Source organism: Amphiprion ocellaris, chromosome 6 (genome assembly GCF_022539595.1).
Source record: "Amphiprion ocellaris isolate individual 3 ecotype Okinawa chromosome 6, ASM2253959v1, whole genome shotgun sequence".
Classification (NCBI taxonomy): domain Eukaryota; kingdom Metazoa; phylum Chordata; class Actinopteri; family Pomacentridae; genus Amphiprion; species Amphiprion ocellaris.
This window is the reverse complement of record NC_072771.1, coordinates 9737877-9756310: the sequence shown is the minus strand read 5'-3', so window position 1 is coordinate 9756310 and position 18434 is coordinate 9737877. Positions and strand designations below refer to the sequence as shown.

At 40.6% G+C, this 18434-nt stretch overlaps 1 protein-coding gene across 1 annotated transcript in view; it reads left to right on the top strand.

Annotated features, from left to right (window-relative positions):
- The first annotated feature begins 9039 nt into the window (after positions 1-9039).
- The window catches only part of LOC111579322 (tight junction protein ZO-2-like), a 138857-nt gene continuing 129462 nt past the window's right edge, over positions 9040-18434 (top strand). Inside the window, exon 1 of the mRNA XM_055011574.1 lies at positions 9040-9154. Coding sequence (XP_054867549.1) covers positions 9074-9154 — 81 coding nt within the window. The 5' untranslated portion in view covers positions 9040-9073. The remainder of the gene's footprint in view (positions 9155-18434) is intronic.

Genomic DNA, 18434 nt, shown 5'->3' with positions numbered 1-18434 from the left:
CCCCCCACCCCGAGTCCATCATTCAAATTAAAGAATTAACTTTTTTCTGAGCGATAGCAGACTTCCACATTGGATTAACGCATGTATGTACCTAAGTATAGTGATTTCCGACCACCTGAGGAATACATATAAAAAAAAATATATGAAGGACTGAGCCACTCACTGGAGGTGAGGTATACTGCCTCACTTCTAATGCATTGATATCAGTAAAAATCAATCAAATGCAGGTACATTACGTTTGATAATTGAACATGTTGAAGAAAAAAAACTCCAAAGCTCTCTATTCATGGATTTTCAATTTATTTTTTTTTACAAAAAAGTTGTCATTCTCTTCGTGACGACCTCAGATTGGTTCTTAGGATGGTGATACCCCTTTATAGTCCTGTGTGAAGGGAGAGACAAGAAGAGAAATAGGGCATGTGGATATTTCAAGTTGTTAAGCAGGTAAACCATTGGACTTGTTAACACATCAACTTATGATTGTTAAAAATTAGCAACTTTAAATGACTGAATTTATTAAGTAATTGGGCTTATTAACACATGAAAAGTGTGTGTATATTTTTAACTCACCTGTAATGGGAAGAGCGTTATGCTCAGTGGGAGCAGTCTGTCTGAAGGATAGCTGGCAGGTCAGGAGTATATTTCAAGGTTGAGATGCGAAGGACATCACAGAGATGGCTGTCAGTCATTCAGGTTCTCAACCTGCTTTTGTTCAGAGTTAACAGTGAGAATGTCTGTCCACATATGTACAGTGGCGGAAAAAGTTTTCAGACACCTTGTAAATTTTACACAGCCTCAAATATTATCATGAAATATTTGTGTAAAAATAATTTTTGTTTTTCAAAAGGTGTGTCTGCATTAGACAGATGCAAACAAATACAAATGATATTTTTTTGTTTATTGTTTACAAGAAAAACTAACAAAATTAAATTCTTGACAGTTTCAATATGTCAGTTCTCAACATTGTTGATATCCAAGTCAACAAATAACAGAGAATGCTTTCAAAACTGAACAAAAAATAAATAAACACACATCATATCACATCATCAAACTAGAAAAGCACTCAGAGAGCACAGTACTCCGCCAAGGCTGCACGGTTGACATATCATTTCTGACAGATGAAATCTTTAATATAAAATGACCCTGCGCTGAGCACAGGCATGTGTTATGCATGTGCATGTTACGTATGGACACCGAATTGCATGTAAATTACTCTTATAAAGGTCTGTTGATCAATTCATCACTTTTGGTAAGCCTTTGTTTTGCTCATGTTAAAATAACTTCCCTCCTGGCTTTTTTTTTGAAGCCATATTTTTTATGTTTCTGGCTTTTATTTTGTCACCATTCCAGGGGCACAGGAAGTGTTTATCTAAGAAACGGTTTCTTGACATGGCGAAGATGCTGCCGAAAAGTCCGAAAATTCACGTAAAGATGGAAGAAAATGGTTCCACGCTGTTGCTGTCTAGCAAAGGATGTGTATAAACTTAGAAGCACCTAGCTGCAATGGGGACAAGCTCTTATGGTGTTTCCTGAAGAAAGGAGTGAAGGACAGAAAGGTGACTTTGTGCTCAAAATAAGGTTGACGGCTGAACGTAAATAAAGGCCTTGTGAAACATCAGCAGCTTCCCCATTGTCTGGCTGGGGTTTGCTACATTGCGTGACCTAAATATGTAGCGGGCTGCCCTTCCTTGGCAGAGTAATTAAAATGTCGTAGTCCTGCCATTAGCAGCAGTAGAGCTCTAATCCTGGCTTGCATGTTCCCCACGAGTCTTCCACACTGTTGAGGGGTAACTTTGTCCCATTTTTCTTGAATTACTTCTTTTAATTCCTCTAAATTCTTTGGTTTACACTTTGAAACAGACCTTTTGATAATCCACCACAGATTTTTAATAGGGCTGTTGTCCGGGGACTGAGCTGGCCACTCTAAGACCTGGACACTGTGCTCCTGCAGCCAAGTTCTACTGGCCCTGGATATCTGACAAGGGGCATTATTTTGTGCATCAAACATCAAGGTTTGACCTCAATGGAACAGTGTATGTGCAGAAGGGAGCATGTGGGTTTGGAGAATGACACAATACTTGGCAGAGTTCAATGTGACCTGACCAACACCAGCAGCACTCATGCATCCCCAAACCATGATACTGCCTCCACCATGCTTGACAGTAGCTGCTGTCCATGCTGGAGATAATGCTTCACCTGGCCTTTTGCATACCCTCACATTAGCAGGAGGAAGATAAAGCTGGAAACTGGACTCATCTGACCACAGAATCTTCTTCCACTTCCTGGCTGTCCAGTTCTTGTGTGCTTGGGCCCAACGGCATCGGGCTAACCTCTGTCTGTCATAGATCAGGGGCTTTATGACAGCCTTGTAGGAACTTGAGCCATGATCTAAAAGTCAGCCATGTACAGTGCAGGTGGAACACTGGACACCAGTTTGGTTTGATCACTGCTGCTGAAGCTCCTGTGATGTCATTCGGTGGTTTTCCTGCACATGTGGATCAGGATGTGGTCATTTCCTGCTGAAGAAACCCTTGGACGTGCAGATCTTGTTTTTTCTTCCAAGCTGTTGGTTCGTCTGTAATTCTGCAGAGTGTATTCAACTGCTGAAGGACTGCATCTGCACTTCCTGGCTATCTGGCAGCAGCTGTAGCCTTCCTGGCTGAGAATCTGTATCTTCAGGTGTGTTTCCTGCATTAGGTTCCTTGTTTGAGACATTTTTGTCTGTGAAGAACTTTCAAATGTGCTGGTTTTATATAGACACAAAGCACGGCAACAAAAATTGTGTCTTTTAATAAAAAGCACGACCTTCATTAGTGGATCACTTTGCATTGTAGTCTCTTGTTCAGTGTGTTAAGATGATCAGTGAGATCAACTTAAAAAGTCAGGGCTGCTAACCAGAGAGAGTCACTTAGTTCATGAAGAGGCTGGCCCTTGTCTTTCGAAAACTTGTCAATATTTGATCTTGGGGAATAAAACTGCTGCAGCACGGAGTCGCGACTGAGCCAGCACACATCAGAATGGTAGAGTAGGTCCCCTATAATCAGCATCGACATCAGATAGACAGTTTGATAGTCTCTGTTGTTGAACCCTTGTGTCCAAACTTTTAACAACAGCGTTCATCACATCGCCAAGCTGGACTGTCTTTGCACAGAGGGCTTCTGGTGGATGATACACTGCATTTTAATGGCCTCACCTCCACTCTCTCGCACCTTGGTGCATACAATAGATGCCATTCCTTTCTGCTCACCTGTCATTGCTGAAGCCCCATCTGTAGTAACTCCACACATCCTGTCCCATTTAAGTCTCATCTGGTCAATTGTATCTGAAACAGCTTCAAAAATGTCATTACCAGAGTTGTTGTCCCCTTTAGACTCCTAAGATCAAGCAGCTCCCCTGCAACGCAAAAATTATCATCAATTCCCTGCAAAAAAAATCAACAGCTGTGCGGTGTCTGTGGCATCTACGCTCTGATCACATACAATCGAGTAAAAATCAAAAGCACAAGCTTTATCTGACAGTTGATGTTTTAAGTTTGCTGACAAATCTTCAATTCGCAGCACAACTGTATTTCTGGACATGCCAACATGGTCAAATAAAAAAAATTCCTGCATTTTCTGCAGGCACATTATTCCTATGACTATAGTGAGGCACTTTTTTGTCAGTCACTACCTGAGAAAGGCGTCCCAAGTAGGGCAATGAGTTGGGTTACTTCATAACTGGCTGTTGTGGCATTTTCTTGTGTTTTGTTGGCACGGAAAAAATACCGTTGCTGGGCTAGCAGGCTAGCTGTCATTTGCTTAACTTTCTCTTTTGCTCGGCACCAGTGTAGGACATGAAGGGCTGATGTTTGGTTTAGTAATGTTGTCATACATTGTACTCGCTCATTACTGCAACAGATTCATTGCAAATCAAACAGACACGCTTCCCTTGGTTCTTATGAAGAAATCTTCAGTTTTCCACCGTGTCAGAATTTTTCTGCACTCACTTGCGATCTTGTATCTCTTTGGTCCTGCCATTTTTGGTCTCCCTAAGCAATTTTTTCCTTTGATTGTTTGCTTTGTGGAGACACTGCCTAGTTAGAGACAGTAGCTCCACCTAGTGTTAAAACTAAGAAGAACAATACAGTTAAGCGCAAATACTATGTGCGGGCCATAATCCATTTTATTTTTAGAATTTGATACTGGTCAATTAAAAATGGATGGTCAGGCCGTAGCTAGCCCGCAGGCCATAGTTTGGACAGCCTTACACTATGAAGTCCTTTTACGCTACATTTCCACATTTGTGGTGCAGCTGCATGGGGCTAAACATCATATATGTTGAGAAACCTTGCATTATTGTGAGTTTATATTATCAGAGTACGGTATAAATTGTGAAGTTTGTTGTTTGTCCTGAAAGCATTTAAAATAAGTATATAATTGTGGAACTTTTTGTAACATAGTTGACAGGTATCATAGTTGACAATTTTGTTGTTTTCAGGCACAACATCAACATGGCCACCTATAACCAAACACCACATGGCATTTTTACAGAAAGATTCTTCTAAATATTATATATACAATTGAGTAAAATTAAAAATTAAAGTTATTTATGAAGATATTGTAGTTACACTGTCCACATTTGACTCACACACTACTTCTTATTAAATAACTAAGAAAGATGAGAAAGTATATACCTTGGAGCCTTGCTAGTCTTTTCTTCAGGAGGAAATGACAACATGTGGAGCAGGTCATGTGATCTGGAATTAACACACTTCCCTGAGAGGTGTTTTTGTAATGGTAACTTAGTTTAAATTGATTTCTCGGACACATACAATTTGTTATTTTCTATATAAAATGTGATATATTGCCAAAAAAGAAATACACTATATTGCCAAAAGTATTCACTCACCTGCCTTGACTCGCATATGAACATAAGTGACATCCCATTCCTAATCCATAGGGTTCAATATGACGTTGGTCCACCCTTTGCAGCTATAACAGCTTCAACTCTTCTGGGAAGGCCGTCCACAAGGTTTAGGAGTGTGTTTATGGCAATTTTTGACCATTCTTCCAGAAGCGCATTTGTGAGGTCACACACTGATGTTGGACCAGAAGGCCTGGCTCTCAGTCTCCGCTCTAATTCATACCAAAGGTGTTCTATCAGGTTGAGGTCAGGACTCTGTGCAGGCCAGTCAAGTTCATCCACACCAGACTCTGTCATCCATGTCTTTATGGACCTTGCTTTGTGCACTGGTGCACAGTCATGTTGGAAGAGGAAGGGGCCAGCTCCAAACTGTTCCCACAAAGTTGGGAGCATGGAATTGTCCAAAATGTCTTGATATGCTGAAGCATTCAGAGTTCCTTTCACTGGAACTAAGGGGCCAAGCCCAGCTCCTGAAAAACAACCCCACACCATAATACCCCCTCCACCAAACTTTTCACTTGGCACAATGCAGTCCGACAAGTATGTTTCTCCTGGCAACCGCCAAACCCAGACTCGTCCATCAGATTGCCAGATGGAGAAGCGTGATTGGTCACTCCAGAGAAGGCGTCTCCACTGCTCTAGAGTCCAGTGGTGGCGTGCTTTACACCACTGCATCCGACGCCTTGCATTGCACTTGGTGAAGTATGGCTTGGATGCAGCTGCTCGGCCATGGAAACCCATTCCATGAAGCTCTCTGCTGAAGCACTGTTCTGGAGCTACTCTGAAGGCCACATGAAGTTTGAAGGTCTGTAGTGATTGACTCTGCAGAAAGTTGGCCACCTCTTGGTACCATTCTCTTCGGCTCCACCTCCAAAGTTCTCAATAAACTTCAACTCATTCAAAACTCTGCTGCCCGACTCCTCACCCGAACCTGTTCTCACGACCATATCACCCCCGTCCTGCAGAACCTCCATTGGCTCCCCATTTCACACCGCATCCAGTACAAACTGCTTCTCCTCACCTTCAAGTCCATCCATAATCTTGCCCCCTCTTACCTTACCGATTTGCTCCTCCCCTACACCCCCCCCAGGATTCTCCGTTCCTCCCACACAAACCTCCTTTCCATCCCGCACAGGACCAGCCGGCGACATTGGGGGGATAGAGCCTTCGCCATCGCCGCCCCCACACTCTGGAACTCACTCCCCCATGCCCTCCGTGACTGCACCAACCTCACCACATTTAAATCCCTTTTAAAGACTCACCTTTTTAGATCTGCTTTCCTTAAGTGATTCTGTATTTTATCTTGAACTTGTTTTACTACCTACTGATTTTAATTAACAGTTTTGTTTTATCTTGTATTTTATGTACAGCGTCTTTGAGTTTTTGGAAAAGCGCTTTATAAATAAAATTTATTATTATTATTATTATTATTATTATTATTATTATTATTATTATTATTATTATTATTATTACTATGCACCTCAGCATCCGCTGACCCCACTCCGTCAGTTTACGTGTCCTACCACTTGGTGGCTGAGTTGCTGTCGTTCCCACACACTTCCACTTTCTTATAATACAGCTGACAGTTGACTGTGGAATATTTAGGAGCGAGGAAATGTCATGACTGGATTTGTTGCACAGGTGGCATCCTATCACAGTTCCACGCTGGAATTCACTGAGCTCCTGAGAGCGACCCATTCTTTCACAAATGTTTGTAAAAGCAGTCTGCATGCCTAGTTGCTTGATTTTATACACCCATGGCCATGGAAGTGATTGGAACACCTGATTCTGATTATTTGGATGGGTGAGCGAATACTTTTGACAATATAGTGTATCTGTCATTATTATCTCAACTTAATAAAATGAACAGAATCAAAACTATTCTTAAATAAGCTCATTTTATTATTGTTTAGCTAATTAGAAAGTTTTTGTTATTAAATTCGGACGGTTATTTAGTTGACATTTTAGTGATATCTATTCATTTTTTATTAAAGGATTGTTTCCATAATAAATAATTATGGAATTTGTAAAGATATGATCATAATTAGCAAAAAATGTTTTTTGCTTTTAATAAAAATGTATGCAAGATATATCCCATGAACTTGGTCAGCCAGCAGGACTGTGAGGCTTCAGTGAGATTAGTCTTAAAATAGCATTGATTACATAAGCAGGTATGTCCAGGAAATGTACTGTCAACTGTCTTTCTGTCATTCTCCCCCCACTAATCTCTATCTTGCACAGACAATGTGAAGATGTTTAATGGTCTTTCGCACATTAAAGAACCTTTTGAGTGTTAAGAATCATGTCTGCAGTGTTTTGAAATTTGAGAGAAATGTGGTTTTTTTGGATTTCATTTATTGAGTGTTATTTATAGCATGCTGCTATAAATAACTACCGCTCTTTCTCCCTGCCTCCTTTTTCTTTCTCTCTCTTTCTCTCTCACACTCAACCTTGCTCACCCCCTCACTCTCCCTCTCTCCTGTCATTCAGCCCTGCATGCAGTGGTGCTTGATTACAGGAATTAGAGCTGCAGGGATCAGCTCACCGGTGAACAATCACCATGTGCCATAAAAGAGCGGTTCATTCCTCCACACCCTGCCCGACATAGATCCTGTTGGTCCTTGACCTGTCTCCTACCTGCCTTCCCCAAACCACTACCAACTGACCACCCTACATTGGTGACACACTCACTGCCCTGATCCTCCCCACAGCCAGCCTTCACTGCCGCTGAACCCCTACCTATCTCCTGTCTGCTTTTCCCGACCCTGCCTGCCCTTTTTGTTATTTCATTGTCCTGTGAGTATCCTTGTTTCGTTAGTCTAGCTTTAGTTTATCCATATTAGATTTCCATGGTTTCATCTTCTGTTAGTGTTGTTTCTAGGTTTTTTGAATGACGTTTGGCTAGTTTTATTTCTACCACTCTCCCTCAGTTATCCCCCGCTTGTGTTTGTAATTTCCCCATTGAATTTTGTTTCTGCCCGTTTGTTGGATTAAACAACATTCATTCTTGAATTTAAATTGTTACGTTGTCAGTTCAGTTATTTTCACTTGATCCAGTCTCTGCCTGCTCCTTCGTCTGCACATGGCTTCCCCAAAGCCACCATGACATTTTTGTGTTTTGACACTAGAGCGCTGTCAAACACATCATTCCAAAATTTCTCAACTGTGAAAGTGTAGCATATGATTCCCATTATTTTCACTTTCATCAAAACCTTTCAGTGAGCCTATGGATGGCAATGCCATCCTTGTCTACAGGGAGTTGGCCCAAATATTCGGATCTCAAAATTAATATTCGGATAGCAACACATCGACTGAATATTTGGATATTCACATATTTGGGTCCAACCCTAGGTCACAGGCATTAGTTTTATCGATTGTCCATCTGTTTTTCGGTCTGGTTCTTGTGAACGTTATGTCTTGAACACCTTGAAGAAGTTTCTGCAAATTTGGCACAAATTCTCATTTGAACTTATGGACGAACTGATTTGATTTTGGCAGTCAAATCAACTTGAGGATGAGCTCATTTGATTTTGGTAGTCAAAGGGGCAAATATATTTTTGGCAATAATTCATTAACTAATTATGACAAAATTGCACACATATGTCTTCTGTGGTGATGAAGTAAGCCTGGACAGACGTGGATGTAAACTGCAACTTCACTGGTTGGCAGATGCATACAACTGCAAAGCATTAATTCTAGTTTCTCAATATGCAGGTATGTATGATGTTGGTATATCTCCTGTGAATGTGAAAAGCAGAATAGTTCACACGCACACACGCACGCACACACACACAGACACACACACACACACGCACACGCACACACGCACGCACGCACACACACGCACGCACGCACACACACACACACACACACACACACACACGCACAGGCTCACGCACACATGCACACACACCAAACCCCTGGACACACAGGTACACACACAGAAGCACTCACTCACAGCAGTCCTGCATGCAGTAGCAGTGCAGCCATCCTCCTCTGTCTCGCCCTCCATCTCTCTCTTCTCCTCTCCTCCCCCCTACATCTCTCTCTCTCTCTCTCTCTCCCTCCCTCTCTCCCCCTCCTCCTCAGTCTTGCTCGGTGTCCGCTCTGACAACAGCTCTTGCATCTCTTTCTACCTCTGTATATCTCTCCGTCGTTATCATCTATCACCATGCGTCTCGGCATCTCCTCCTTTATTTCGGATATCCTGAGCACCTCCAGTAACATCTGTTTTTGCTGGACCGAGGGCAAGGTAGAGTCAAACCTCCTCCACCAACACCTCCACCACCACCCTGCTGCTGTGCTCTGAAGCAAGGCAGCAGCAGGGCTCAGGGCCTCTGGGTGCTGTTGGGAATGTACATGCTCTAATTTGAATACATTCTGTTCCAGTGGCTGCTGTGGACACTGTGATGTGTGTTTACTGTGGATTCACTGATTGTGTATGCAAAATTTGTGGAAGTTTGGCTTGCTCAGATCTTTACTATTGGTTGACATTACACTGTGTTATAAAATATCGTACACATTTGTGCATCTGTACAGTAAATGTTTGCATTTGTGTGATGGGGAGGAATTGTACAAGGTTAACTCTGGGTTTATAGAGGATAATGTGGTTTTTAGTGGTATTTACAATGATATCCAGGATTCTCTAGAGTATTTGCCTGAATAAAATGTTTTAGCTTTTGAAATACTGAAGTACGATCTTAACCCTATTACAGTACCATAACCCTAAACAAATGTATTTGATGACTGATGATCAGATCAGTTTCATTTCTATCTTGTATTGTAATGTCTAGATCTAGATTACCACAAATTTGGGCCAGGTGGTAAAACAATAGTGATGTGTACCAGCAATAGACACTTCATCAATACCAGTCGGAAAATGGTTAAATTAAATGTTCAATAGTTCCAAGACCCCTTCTGGTGAAAATCAAGTTTCATATGCTCATTTTGTCCATATGGTGTTTTTCATTTGCTGACACACGTGCAGACAGCTGTGAACATGGATGCATCGTTGTTGTTATTATGATACTTTACCAGTCTGTGGAAGGATTGGAAGATTCAGGTCTATGCATGCACAGTAGTTTGTATTTACCTTTTCCACTCATACATACTACTGCTGCACATACGCACTGCCGCCCATGTAGTGTAGTCACTGCACTGACACAAATTTTGGGCTACAAGCAGATATGTGCAGAGGGGTCTGAAACAACTCTTGTGGACATGTGGAAATGACAAAATTTACATTATGCAGACCCTCTCACACTTGTGGATGCAGAAAGTATAAAACCAGCCTAAGAATTCAACACCATGACTGAGCATTTCTACTCTGAAACTGCAGTGTCAGCCTCTGATGAGTCTCTGAGCACTGATTCAGACTTCCTGGACTTCATACATATCCAGCTTAAGGACTCAGTCTTGTCAGGGTGTCACTTTCAGGTGTCTCTGGTGGTAGAGTGGGATGTCCACTAGTTGCAAGGTTGACAGTTCCCTCCACATGTCAAAGTGCTCTTGAGCAAGACACTGAGCCTGAAGTTGCTCCTAATAGCAGACAGCACCTTGCATGGCAGCTCTGTCACCACTGCTGTGCGAATAGGTGAATGATAAACACATTGTAAAGTGGATTGATCACCACTAAGGTAGAAAAGCTCTATTTAAGTGTACACCATTTACCAGTTACATTCACCCTGTATCATCATACAGCATTAGTTTCTCGCTCAAACATGCATGACTGAATTAGTCCAATATCACAATTTGCCATTGTGTGGCACAGAGTAGTTTACAGTGTTTGCTCTGCCATAAGTTGGGAGGGCTGGGTGGAGAGAGTGGATGGGACTACCTAGATCCACGCATCCTAGAGGAATGAACAGTATAGAGTTACATCTAAGCCATCTTAAGGCAGGAAGGGGTAATTATATTGGAAACATTTGATACAAAGCAATGAGTTTTTAAGGGTTTGATCAATTAGCATGCATTAGATGAAAACTGCCTTGAAAACACATAATAGTTATATTTGTATGAAAAATTCCCAAATGTGCTTCCTCGCTGGTTCACAAAAGCCTATCATACCTTAAAACTGGAGCCCCTTCATGCACCGTCACTCTTGCTGGTGGCTCCCATGCAGATCTCCTGGGGTACACTAGTCCATGGCTGCCTGAACCTCTCATTGCTTGGCCAGCATCTCAGAACCTTAACTTCAGTGTTGAGGTTAATTATTACCTGTGTATTACGATAAATAAAGTCGGTATATTCGAGGTAAACCCTTTCTCTCCTAGTCTTCATTAAAAATTGATTATTTAAAAGTATCAACAAATAACAATACTGACTTGAAATTAAGTATTTTGTCACCAGTCCTGCCATACATACTGGAAGCAGGGAAAGACTGCTAACCCAGCAACATATCCATAGCAAATGCAAACATATGCACATACCAAGAAAACCCGCTATAATCTTGTTTGCTAGCAAGCCAAACAGCTGGAGTTGTGCCTGACCTTCTCTGGTCAGCTCATTTGTGTGTTCCGTTGAAGAATGCTTTTAGATTGGCGGCAATATACGTGTGTCTATGACCTGCATTTTGCTCAGCAGCTTTACACGTGTGTAATAATTTCATGCTCTACCGGAAGTATTGGAGTACATGACAAGAGATGTGGTTGTGTTCATGTGTATGATCAGAGCGATAAGGACAAAGACATGATTTCATTGATATCGACAGACAGTAGACATGGGTTTGTAAGAGAATAACAGGAAAAGAAGACAGACATAATATAGAGATAAATATAGAGAGACTACATTTTTCTGTCTGCATGTGTGTGTGTGTGTGTGTGTGTGTGTGTGTGTGTGTGTGTGTGTGTGTGTGTGTGCATGTTTCAGATTGATGGATTTGTCCTGGGACTGGAGCAGTATTAAGATTCAGTGATGGGCACTGGTAGAGGAGTGCAAAGACACTGTCTCTGACAAACCGATCAAACACTACAGCAGCCTCTCTGTCCACACACAGCAGGAGAAGCACATTGTCAATCCTGCACTTTCTATCTGCTTATCATCACTGTAACCCGGCCCAGAGGTATTGATTCATCTAAAGCTAAGGTGTGGCAATGTCACCTGACAGTGAACACTATACAGATAGCAAAGGCAACAGCGAGCACACTCACACACACATCTCTTTGTGATTTTTATCTCTTCCAAACACAAAACATCTGAACATGTAAGTTTTACAATGTGATTACAGAATTGTATTCCATACATCATACCATACACAGTACAACAGAATACAAACTGCAGCAAAATCTCAACAGAAAAATAACTTGACTTCATGAATAACATCATAGGCCTCTAATTGCTTTAAATATTGCATTTAGGCTGCTGGTAGTGAAACCGCATTTCTAAGTCTGCTGCAACCGTATGATTTGAGTCATCCATCCATCCATTATCTATACACCACTTAATCCTCAATAAGGTTGCGGGGGGCTGGAGTCTATCCTAGCTGACTTACGGTGAAGGCAGGGGACACCCTGGACAGGTCACCAGTCTATCACAGGGCTATATATAGGGACAAACAAGCACAGTTACATTCAAACCTACGGACAGTTTAGAATTACCAAATAACCTCAGTATGTTTTTGGACTGTGGGATGAAGCTGGAGTACCCAGAGAAAACCCATGCATGCACAGGAAGAACTCCACACTGAAATATCCCTGATTTGAGTCAATGGAGGGCAATTTGAGGAAAAAAAAGAAGAGAAAGAAAGAGAAAAAATACACTCATTGGAAACAAGGGTTGAAGAATAGTTTTAAAACAATTTTAAAAGTCCAGTGTTTCTTCATATATGTTTTTTCTTGATCTTGCCAAAAAACTACATGAGGAAGGAAAGATGTCATCAATGCTAAGAGAATCTGATTGTACTTTCACGAGGCTACGTAGTTTTGTGGCAGTGGACAATGTTGACATATACCCTTTGTTTAAACTACAGTACTCAGCAGAAGACCTATTTAAAGCACATCCTAACCTTCCCCTGCATGTCTTTACTATGTTGTTTTGAGCAGGTTTTGTGGATACAGCGAAAAATAGAATTTTACTACTATGATTTGAACAGAAATTAAAAAATGAAATATTGGCTGCCAGCGACAAAAGTGAAACAAAATAGTTGTCTACAGTCTACCCACTCACATTTCTTGACACTGATGTTCAACATGTAAAATTGCTCTATGGTACACAATAGCAAGTTATAATATGGGAGTAATTCTGTCAAACAAGTTCTAGCCAGAAACAGAAGAATGCTGATACAGAAAGCCCCACTCTGCAAGCTGATAGAATTGGTTCCATAGATATGCTACGACTGTCATTAGTACAGTTCAGCTTTGGGTTTTTTGGCCTTTTGTTGGCTTTATTTGATAGGCACAGTCAAGAGGCAGACAGGAAAGCAGGAAGAAGAATGGGGGAAAGACATGCAGTAAAGGGCCACATGCTGGAATCCAACCCAGGCCACTGTGTTCATGGGTTGCTCCCTCAACCAGTTGATCTATCTGGGCACTCTAGTACAGTTCAGTTTTAAGGCAGAAATGCTTAGCAGTAATGTTGACTACTTATTTCTCTGATGATATGTCATCTAGTATTAAAAAAACACCATATGAACATGTTGGTTTTCATCAGAAGGTGTTAAATTTCAGCCATCTTGAATTAAAGACATAATTGGACTCATGTTGCATATCCCTTTATCTTGAAAAACAGATTAAGGGTTTATGTACTGATTCTGATCAGATTACATGCCTATACATATATTAGCTGCAGAACCACCACAGTTAACCTCAGCAAACACCGTGAAATGTTGACTTGATTGATTGTGCTTTTGAATGAGTGATTTTTCATGAACAGTGGGTCTGTGTGTGCACTAAGTAAAAGGTTCTCTGACCTGACCGCTGAGCTATTTAAACCATCTGACATTGCCACAATATCACAGCTGACACCCCAGAACTTCTCCTACAATCATTTGCAAATAATAATAATGTAGCTGATTTTAGCAGCTGCATCAGGAAAATGGTTCCTCCAGATTTGCTATGTACTACATATACCATGGCTTGGCTGAATACTTAGTGGCTATTATTTGCCAGATGTGCATCCAGTATTATCCAGTATGTCTAGCTAATCAACATTTTAATGACAATATTTAATCTATAGTCACTGTCAATCCATTGTTTTCCATCTTGCATTAGTCCAGAGCTATAACTAAACCTTGAATGTGAGACTTTTTTTTTGTCTAATTTCATAAGTGTGCGTGCATTTGAATGGTGCCATTATGTTGGTATGCAGTATTGTCTGGACACAGCAGTTTAAACAATCAGACTTTTTTAAAGCTGACAGTGACTTGTTCACTGTAGTTAATTTAGAGTTAGTTTATATTTTCAAAGTTTACCAGTGCTCATGATATTATACACATTAATTCAACTTTTTTGTTGTGAAAACTTCTGTACATTACACAAGATATCGCTCATTTAACAAACTAGGAGTACTGCACTCTCTGAGGGCTTTTCTAGTTTATTATAGTGTGAATATAGCAACCAGGTCAAACTCAGTTTGTCCCAACACATAACACAGGCTGTTCATTGCCCTTTCTCAGATTGGACTATTCTTTGAGCATCATTTAAAAACAAAATTCTTTCTCTTGTGCTCTGTCTGTTTTTAAATCTGCCTATTGTGTCCATCAATGTGTGTGATGTGTTGTGATAGATGTTAGTGTTCAGGAAAGAGGACCCAATGTAGACCTGAAAACAGGCAGGTAAAGCTGTAGACTGGGGCAGAATATGTGACAAGAGATAGTTGAATTTTGAAGAAAAATTTAAATCTGGAAAAAACTCAAATTAAGGAGGTAAAACAACCAAACAAACAAAAACACAAAAGGATGGTGAAATCTTTGAACTCATGAATAGAGGCACATTTGCCAATATTTTTGCATTAGTTTGGCAGCGTTGCAATCCATAAAACAACATGAAATGATCAAAATATTTACCAAAGTTTAAATTATGAATCCAAATGATGAGGGAAGCTCCTTGTCATTATAAACTTCTTGTAACAGATGATAGGAATCTCCAGTCTTTTCCGCTGTTACTGCTGAAGAGCATGCTGATGGTACCTGTACAGAATTCTGTTCTGAATTAATCTGTTTTGATTTTGGTAGACTTTTCTCAAGTTGAGCTCAAAATATGCTTGGAATTTGGACCTATGACTTATCAGTAAAGGATGTTGTGCTAGTTATCACATATATTATTATTTATTCATTATTATTTTTTGTGAGAAAGCCTTTCCAAATCAGCTATATGTTGAGCTTGTGTCAAAACATCAGCAGGTGGATTGGATCTGAAAGACTTTTCCTTTAAGCTGCTTAACTGAAGTCTTTTTAGCTTGGATTTCTCAGATTTCTGTGATTAAAAAAAATGTATTTGCTATTTATTTAGATTTTAAGAGCTTCACAGTGGCTCGGATGGATGGATGGATGGATGGATGGATGGATGGATGGATGGATGGATGGATGAATTTTGGTTTTAACAATAACAGTTTATGACACCTGTCATTTTAAAATGAAACTGCATTAACTCCCATTTGAGAAATGTTGATGCAACGTTTGTGCTTTGAGGGATATATTTTAGATCAGAAAATGTCCCCAAAACACCAGGTTGCTTTACATGTAGATGATTTGAATGTCCTTTCTCAAATGTGAATGTCAGGATGCCTCTCACCATAACCTCTCCAGCAGCTTTCAGAGTGTAAGATGAACCCTCACACCCAGTTGTACAATAGCTCATAGCAGAGACAGAAACAGTAAGCATGTTTCTTTTTGCAGTGAAGACTGTTTGTGTCGGCACAGTGACACTCTACACTGGAGATGGAAGGAGCAGCATGTCATTTTTATTTTTGTGTGTCACTCTGTGCGTGCATCTGCCAGGGTTGGGTGGGTCCATATTTCTTATTCTAATCAGTTGCTGTCCTGCTGGGGCTACAGGCGGACACTTCTACAGATTGATGTTCCTCTGTTGATTGATCCCTTTGGTTGTGTGAATAGATGGCAGCCTAAGGTGACCCAGGGGCTACAATATCTACTATCTCTCCTTGACCATTTACACACTGCTGCACATTGGAACACTCTATAATAACACACACACACACACACACACACACACACACACACACACACACACACACACACACACACACACACACACACACATCTCATGACAGTGGCAGACTGCTGTCATTTAGGCATAATCACCAATAGACTCTATGTTAAACAGTCAGACTGACTATGAGGTGGAAGGTTTTACTGGTGGGGGGTTGTTGCAGCCTCTACACTATATTGCATTTTATTGACTACTGAAACACAAACATTTCAAATTCTGTTAATGTAAACGAGTCTTCTATAAATTCTCAGAACTGCGTGAGTGGAACTCTGTAGGACCATATTGTTAAATCTGAGACAAGCGGGGATTCACAGTGCAACCTTCAGCCACAGGATTATACAGCAGACATATGATCACATCTGCTACTGAAGCTTAACATTTTCTCCTAATAGCTCTGCTGGTGACAGTGTGGAGTATGTCAAAGAGAGGGTACCAGAGAAGACATTACACTGTGAGGTAGAGCGAGGATCATTTGGGTGAGTGAGTGCGATGAAGATTTACTTAGGTAGGTCAGCAGACATGGTTGGCTCCAAAGGTTCTTTTTGACAAATTCAAGCCTTTTAGGTGAAGGGTATTTGAGCAGGAAGGATGCTTGTTGACGTCAGGCTGACCCTGGCCTGCAGGTGAGTGATAGTTCAGAATTTAGACGCTTCCTTGAAGGTGTGAAATTGGGCGTGGATGGGTGATGGGCTGTCAGTTCTCTCTCTCTCTCTCTCTCTCTCTCTCTCCATATACACACACACACACACACACACACACACACACACACACACACACACACACACACACACATACACACATACACACACATGCACGTATACACACACAACCAGTCAAAAGTTTTGACACACATTCTCATTCAATGGTTTTTATTTAATTATTTTCTAAATTGTCAATTAATACTGAAGATTAACACTTTTTTGTTTACAACATAATTCCTGTGTATTCTTTTATAATTTTGATGTTTTCAGTATTAATCTACAATGTAGAAAATAATTAAATAAAAACCACTGAATGAGAAAGTGTGTCCAAATTTTTGACTGGTAGCGTGTAAACACTGCCGTTTAAAAGTCTGGGGTCACTCAGTCAATTTCATGTTTTCCATGAAAATTCACACTTTCATTCATGTGGCAACATAACTGCACAAGGGTTTTCTAATCATCAATGAGCCTTTCAACACCATTAGCTAACACAATGTAGCATTAGAACACAGGAGTGATGGTTGCTGGAAATGTTCCTCTGTACCCCTATGGAGATATTCCATTAAAAATCAGTCATTTACCACATTAACAATGTCTACACTGGATTTATCATTCATTTAATGTTATCTTCATTGAAAAAAATGCTTTTCTTTCAAAAATAAGGACATTTCTAAGTGACCCAAAACTTGTGAATGATAGTGTATATACATATATATTATATACTATATGTATATATATATATATATATATATATATATATATATATATATGCATTTAAATTTTTTTCACACTGTAATTAGTAGATGACACGTTTGCATGTTCTTCAATACTAATACTATGTGTTCACTGTAAATACCAAATTTTGCTGGTAATGTAAATATATTTGTCTACTTAAATAAAACTAGATTTTACTTATCTAAGAAACTGCTATGTTGACACATCCCCCAGTTTGTTTTCAACCTTGTGATGAGATGTCATTTACCCCCTACAAAAAGCAATGGATCAGTCCCTGTGAGGAAGTGACTGTATGTATGTGTGTATGTGCGTGTGTGCGTGTGTGTGTATGTGTGTGTGTGTATGTGTGTGTGTATGTGTGTGTGCGTGTGCGTGTGTGTGCATGGTGCACATCTCCTGCAGCAGTGTTAATTAGCAGAGGCCAGATGGATGAGGTGACGGCATGTTACAGTACCCTCTGCATCGCCACTCCCACTGTTATCCAGCATGTGCTGACACACACACAGGCTTACATAACCCAACACAGTACAGTGCAGATGTGCCCTTATTAAAAGTTATATCTATTTGGGGGTAAAAATGAAAGCTCCTGTCAGCTGTCTGCAGGTGATTAGACTGCACAGCTGTTATGTGAAATCTCTGAAGTTTCTACTCAGTTCTCTTCCGTTCTTTTCCTCCTACTGCTATTTATGGTACCTTGATGTAATGTATTTTTGGTAGAGGCTCGAAAGGTGACAGAGCTGTAAGACAGGAAGATAAATGCACAGACAGATCTCTGCATCACAACCATTTTTCACACCTTTCCAAAAATAATGTGGGCAGAAGCCCACGAAGAAACACAGCAGGAAAGAGAAACAAGAGAAAGGTGGAAATGGAGGAATAGAGGTCTCAGGACCCACAGTAACTGTCTCTCCCTGCTTAGACGCACTGCAGT